Below are 7,334 nucleotides of genomic sequence, written 5' to 3'. Positions count from 1 at the left end.
ATCAAGACCACAAGAAAGGTTGAGATTCTGTCCACAAAAACCCCAGCAGCTCAGCTTACAACACGAGCAGAAGAGCTGGGCACGTACAAGCACAGCTGTAGTACCTGAGATGTTTCAGCTCAACGGAGCCTCAGCAAACCCCACTGTGGGTCACTGACAGCAAAGCTTTTGTCATAAACTACAGTTACACAAGATTATTGGGGTTTTTTGTGATTTGGCCCTGTATCCATGATGCAGAGTGTGAACAGCTGCAAATGGAAGTCAGGCATAGGAAATGCAGACTCTGGAAGCAACAGGTCGGCTTGGTTGCAGGCAGCTCAGGAGCAGAAAATGAGATGCATTAAACTTCTTTCCAGTCAATCTTTATTTTACACGTTTGCATCACAGCAGGGAAACCAAGTTACACTGACCATCCTGACTTGTATCTACCCTTCCTGCCCTTCAAATACTGTTTTTAATAAAGTTTAAAAAAATACTGAAAAAAAATCGCTTTGTACATCTGAACATGAACTGAGGAATAGGATGCTTATAGGTCACTGAAAGCCCTGGAACTGGGCCCTGCTGTACACAGGGAAGTTTTTAAGTTCATTTACTAAGTGAATTCAAAGCTACATTGTACAAGGTGCCCTAAAGCTGCTTAATGATACAAGAGGATCTAGAATTAATTATTAATAGTTATTAAAGGGAAACTATTTAGCCCCATACTCTGTTTTGACAGAACAGGGACCAGCCCAACACTCCCATATCCAGGTTACAAGACAAAGTGCTTCTGATAATGTGGAGGTTGGGCTCTACTTTATTACACAGAGCAGAACAAGTGAAATCCCACGGGGAAATACTTATTACGATTTGTCCTTTCGGGATCCCTGCAGTCAAAACATCAATGGGTTCTTGAGCCAGTCAGCCTACAAGGAGTGACTTTTCTCAGCCTCCTTCTTCCAGTACCGTCACTTCACATATAAGTGAACATCTCAAACCCCGTTCCAGTCACTTGCATGTACATATTGTGTGGGTTGTTCCACGATCGCTGCTATATCCAAGCAAGAAAATACAAGGGGCAAAATATACAGCTTCCCAATATTGCTAAGTGATTAATAAGCCCAAAACAGCATCTTACCCAGCAGTTACAAGAAAAGCCAGATTAATCCAATTTAGAACGAAGTTTTCCAGCAAATCAGCCTTAGGGAACACAAAGAAACATTGGTCAAGTGTCTCTGGGCAGCACCACCTCAGTTTTCATGAAACAACCAGGTTACTGAAGTTCCACACGCAGTCACAGGTTCCAGAGCGTAAATCCCGTTGGGTTTCGGATCCCACCGTACCTTCCATCCAGTGCAGAGCGCAGCTCCGTGCTCTTTTTACCAAGGTGAAAAATGGGGAAGTGCTTTGTGATTGACATGGAGATCATAACACAGCATCAATAGAACACGTTTGCTTTAAGGTAAGAACAGTGTGTTAGTTATCGCGCCAGGTCAAACCAAAGGAGACAAACCAGGTCAAACAAAGGAGGAAGGGTTTCCTTCCCTTCAGTACCTGCACTTCAACCCCATTATTTTATTAATAGATACACAGCTTCAGTTCTCAGAGCTCAACAGAACAAATAACCAAAACTTGCTTCAAATGCAGCTGGGCAATTTTCAACTGGACAACAACAACAAAACCCTCCTTTTCTTGTCAATTCGACTGTCCCTGGCCAGACTGCATTTCTCTTCTCCAAGAGGAGCATATTGTAAGGAAAAAAAAAATTTACACTAAAAATCGTCCATTGGACTTTGACCAAGTGTGGACACTGGAGTGATTAGGACGTGCCCTTTTGTGACCAGGAATGTTACAGCGCTTGAGGATATATGGTGGATGCACACTCACGCTAGACAGAGTCCACTTAGCATAGGAAAATAGATCTTCCACATTACTAGCTCCAAGACAAAAATACTGCAATGCAGCAATCTTTTTTTCTACAACATGCTCCCAGGGTACGGCAGCGTGGAAATCCAGACCAGGGCACTCAGCTGGAGAGAGACGCCGAACAATGCACCGCACAGCTCACAACACGCTGAGCGAGATGACAACATGAAAGAGCATCTTAATAGGACAGCATGGGGCTCCTGCAACTCCAACTGCTACATTCTGAGCGAGCAGCAGCAACGTTCCGGATGACCCCATTATGTCTTGCTTTCTTTTAGTACGCCTCTTGATGAACCATCAAGGAAAACACTTTCAAGGCTGAAGAACGCAGGAGGCGGGCAGCTGCACTGCCAGGCTCTCCGTGGAAGGCAGCGCTGAACGGGACAGCGGGAAGGAGTGCGGCAGCGGCACTCGCACGGCATCAGCAACAGGGATTTATTGGGGCATAACCTGCATTATAACTGAAGGCTGGAACAATCTCATTTTTGTCTGTAGAGGGTGCCGAGTACTCTGCTGCAGCAACATCTGTGGATGCATTTAAAGCACCAGACCTGCTTTTCCAGGAATTCTGTCATTATACCACCGTGTACTCACAGGGTGATTGTTTTAATTGCTCACTTCAGTAAAAGGCAGAGACAAGAAAGTTAGGCTGTATCCCAAAACAATCCATGAGCCACAAGCAGTTCTGTCTTCCCTCCTATGAAAGACAGAGCTTCCCAGCAGACAGACAGCCGGCAGCAGCCGACAGACGTACACCACGGTTGTCCCGCCTGGTGAGCTCTGAGCTGCCGCTTTCACCAGCAACAGTGACACACTTGCCAGTCAGGGAGACGCGGGTTCGCACTGGGAGGAAGGGGAGGCAGCAGCCCTCCCTCTGATGCTCGTGAGAAGCACGGCCGCAGCCTCTCTCTCCATCCTCCACCATCCACTCCATCACACAGCTCTGCAAGACAAGTTTTTCAATGCTCTGAAACATTCCACCAGAGAGAGTAGAAATTCACTTTGGAAGTGGCTGCAGTAAGAATCTCTGATCACTCTGGGTTTTGACACGCACATCCAGATTAATTTTCTTTACTAATGCTTGGATCTGACTACTTACTGTTGTGCTGCATCAAACGCCAGCTGAAGTTGGTTTGATAGCTGACCACTGAAACACAGGTCTGAACTTGGAAAAAGCTCTTCTCAAAGCACTTCCAGAATACAGCCATGGCTTTTCATGCCAAGACAAAAAGAAATGGCCCATTTTTTGGCCTTTGACTAGTGAGCTAGTAACTTGGCAGATAAACCTACACCATACACAACTCTAGCAAAAAAATGCATATAAAAAAAGAAACCTGAGACTAAGGTGAAAGCACTCACCAACCTGGCATCTCCACTGATGCTGAGATACAGAACAGGCAGCTGTTTGGAACCAGCTCAGCCCATGCTGGGATCCCTGCACAGCCCCTCATGTTTTTGCTTGAAACCCCACACCCATCAGAATTTCACATCTCGTTCACAAAAGGTGTTAACAAGCTTTAAGGCAGCATCATGTTTGGATTAACACTGCTGCTGCGCTTCTGTTCCTGACAGCAAACCCTTATCCTTTACATACTTCAGTGACAAACTTCAGGTCTCCAGTGGACTACCCTGAAAAAGTTCACAGCCTGTCTGAGTAGCCCTTTGGATGCAGACAGTGACACTTCCACAGGGACAGAGCAACTGTGCAAAGAGCAAGAGGATGAGTTTTCAGGTATTGCATTTAAAGTATGATGAGCTGGGATGGGCTGTGTTCGTTCACAGTCTGATTTCTCACACCTCAGCTACTTAATAGGCAGAAGACTTCTTCATACAGAAGGTCTAAAAGGCTCACAGATCACTTAACAGCCTTTCCAGTGGTGCAGGCTCTCAGTTTCCACAAAAACTGTATCATTGCAAGATAATGACAGCAAAGTCAGACCATCACTGCTGCAATTGCTATGCAGTAACATGGGAGGGGACCCTGTAGCCAGAGAAGAGGGTTATTCTTGTGCTTTGTCTGAAGAGAAACCAGTTCCAGGTACCAAAGCAGGTGGATTCATTTCTACTATTTCCATGACGCACAGAACCAACAATCTGGGCAAACAAGTGACAACCAGGGCAAATGACGCTGCTCTTCAAACAGCAACTCTCAGTCCATACTGTGTGTTTCTAAAAAGCTCAAAGTGAATCGAATAAAACCAAAGTGAATATACATTGTAGAAAACTGGAAATGGTCCAGTGAAATGAGCAAATCAAAACCTTAACTTGTAGCATGAAAGCTGGAGAAGGACTTTTTACAAAGGCATGTACTGACAGGACAAGGAGTAATGGCTTTTAAACTGAAAGAGGGTAGATTTAGAAATTAACACATTATTCATTGGAGCAGGCTGCCCAGGGCAGTGGTGGAGTCACCATCCCTGGAGGGGTTTAAAAAGCATTTACATGAGGTTCTTAGGGACATGGTTTAGTGCTGGAGTTTGGTTAAGTTACAGTTGGACCCAATGATGCTGAGGCTCTCTTCCAACTGCAGTGATTCTATGATTCTAACCGCTGTTCGAGACTGAGGAAGAAGCGGTTCAATGTTCCAAAAAAGATAAACTTCCTTCTGATATTCAAGAATTAAAAACTCTAATAGTCCTCTAATCAGTTGTGCCTGAGAGACGTAGTCTCTTTGGTCAAAAAAGCAATTCCGAAGCGAGTTTGTAAGAGCTGCTGGCACATCCGAAGCTCTGTGGTGATGCCTGTCCCTGTCACCCTGACAGCAGCACTTTGCTCGACAGCACCATATGTCAATGGCTCTACAGGAATATTAAGGCTTCAGTGGGTCAGCAAGTTATACTTGATTTATTTTTCTTAAAGCTTATCCTCATTACATCAGTGAACCATTTCCATCCTCCCCCACATGAACGATCGTTTACTATGCCTTATTACTACCACCATGGGCACCGGTGCCTTACAGTACTGGAGTAACACAGATAACACACACGTGGCTTTCATAACATGTCTCTAAAGACTACACTGCAAGTTCACAGCCAATAGTCAAGACTTCTGTATTGCCCTGCATTGAGCGTTCTGGTCCTAATCTTCTCCTTTCCTCATAAAAATCATTTAGGACTGGAAGCAGCAGTTGCCTGGTTCTGACAGCAATACCATTTTGACCAGTTTAGCTCATCTCAAACAGCAGTATCATCGATCCTACGTAGCCAGACAAGTACAAGTAGCCATCCAGAGAGGCCGAGTAACTCAGGATAATGGCAAACCAGAGATTTATGCTGCAGCACACTTGCTAGACAGACTTCCACTGGAGATTCTGGTACTGTTTATACTGTGCCAGAAAGGAGTGGTTTTTGAAATACCTTAAAATATTTTTAAGCAGATCAAAGTGCTCTGGGTCACAACTTGAAATTACATGTTTAAGATAGCATGGCAGACCCCTAAAAAAAGGCAAGCAGTCTTACACCTCTTGTGTAGTTCTTGGCAGGTGGGTGTGAATCAAGAGCAACTCCATAAAATGTGGAGGGTTTAGATCAACACTTGCTGCACTACGGGCTAGTGTGTTTAATGGACAACAGTCACTTCATTCCTGTAGAGCAATACATTTGAAAACTCGACATATTCAAGTGGATGCCTGCACGGATAAGACAAGACACTTATCAACTTCCCCCGATGCGAGTAGTGGCAGAAGTCATCTGATCCAATATCCCATTTAGTCTCTCAAATAACTGCGGTTGCTTCTATGAATTCATTTTACAATGTTTTGTTCAAGCCAAAAGGAGAGTTTATAAAAAAAGAATAAAAGAATACTTACATCTCATCTTCTTTTCCCACCTTCTGACACACTTAGTAATTCTCAGCATACATGTTACATAAGAAGTGTGTATATATATATATATATATGTGTGTATTATATAAAATATATACTTTACATACACACTACAGGTCTCTCTTCACATTAGTATTACACATTCTGAAGAACGCAACTGCAAACAATTCAGAATACTTAACTGATCCAGAAAGGGGGAAAAAAGAATAAGCTACCGAAAACCCCTATGAAAGCTTCGCACTCCTTGCAGGTACCAGGAAATCCCATTTTCTTATGATCAGAGGAATAGTTATATTTCTGCACTGCTTTGCTCCCCCTAGACACACCCCACTCCGCAGTTTCAGTGTTGGGAAGTGCTAGTTGCTCCCTTTCCACTGAGAGTAATATTAATAAATTAAAAAAAAGTTTCTCTGAAAGTGCTGCCTTAGTCCAGTCCATCACGCCGTGCTCTCCCACTCGCCCCGTGGCTCTGCTGAACCATTCACCACTTTCTTGACCTTCTTCATGCCCTCCATTACTCCAGAAGTCGTCACCCTGGAAGAGAAAGGAGAAACATTAGAGAACAGAAATTGAGCTGTGACATCCATCTCACCGACAGCCCATGTTTGTCTTCCTGTGCATCTCAAATAACACTCCTCAAATGTCTCTTTATCAAGTCTCAATATTTGGCCTTTCCTATTGCTACTGTTTTGCAAGCCAGGTATCATCCTGGACACACTGATGGGTGGTGGACACAAGAACGTTGCACTTTGGAGCCCTCCCCATCTATCATTAAACTGAGCAAAAAAAATAATTGCTTGTACTTGAAAGAAGATAGCAGGGGCTGGTTAATCGGTTAAAGCAGCTGTTTTTTGCTAAAGTTTGACCAGCTTGCTTAAAAAACATTTGCTATATAGCTGAATGCCTTAATTCTGTACATTAAAAGACTTTCTACTGCATTTGCAGTGCTTTTAACAGGTACAACCTGTTGTATAAATGCACACACAGTGGTCAGAGTCACAAATGAACCTTATTATCTTAATGCAGACCAACTCCCATTAATAGCAAAATTACTCTATGAATAGCAACAAAACTAAAGGGACAGGCCATCTTTTTTATACCATTCAAGCCTGGATTTGTCACGGCAATCTGACTTTTGAACTATAAAGCCTCATAATACCATTCAAACATGAGGCAGACCAAACTGCTCATCCAGCCAGAACTGCACCGCTGCTCTCAGAACCACCTTGGCAACCCAACAAGCTCTCCAGCCCAGCAGATTCCTGTCGCTCTACAAAACAGGCCACTCGCATGCACAAGACATTTGCTTTGTTCTTTTGCACAATGTGATTCTCATTCCAGAGGTATTTCTTTTTCCCCACAAACATGCTACAAAGGTTATTTTGGATGCTGCAAGTAACACTGCCAATAGCTCAACGCATCCACAAGGGACGCCTGGGAGCACACATAAAACTGCCCTGTTCAAAGACGCTGCTGTCGCTCTTTGTGCTTTCACCTGCTGTTTATCACATAAGAATACTTCATCTGATCAGACGAGCTAAAAACATCCACAGTATCACCCAAGAGGAGAAACAATCTTCAGATCTTCTGATAATGCCCTCAGTTC

At 43.9% G+C, this 7,334-nt stretch overlaps 1 protein-coding gene across 1 annotated transcript in view; it reads right to left on the bottom strand.

The window, feature by feature from the left end:
• Positions 1-346: 346 nt before the first annotated feature.
• GPR107 (G protein-coupled receptor 107) overlaps positions 347-7,334 on the bottom strand; it is a 37,153-nt gene continuing 30,165 nt past the window's right edge. Inside the window, exon 18 of the mRNA XM_065853742.2 lies at positions 347-6,262. Within this exon, the coding sequence (XP_065709814.1) occupies positions 6,166-6,262 (97 nt within the window). The 3' untranslated portion in view covers positions 347-6,165. The remainder of the gene's footprint in view (positions 6,263-7,334) is intronic.

This window comes from Patagioenas fasciata, chromosome 20 (assembly GCF_037038585.1).
Source record: "Patagioenas fasciata isolate bPatFas1 chromosome 20, bPatFas1.hap1, whole genome shotgun sequence".
Classification (NCBI taxonomy): domain Eukaryota; kingdom Metazoa; phylum Chordata; class Aves; order Columbiformes; family Columbidae; genus Patagioenas; species Patagioenas fasciata.
This window is presented reverse-complemented; position numbering and strand designations above follow the sequence as displayed.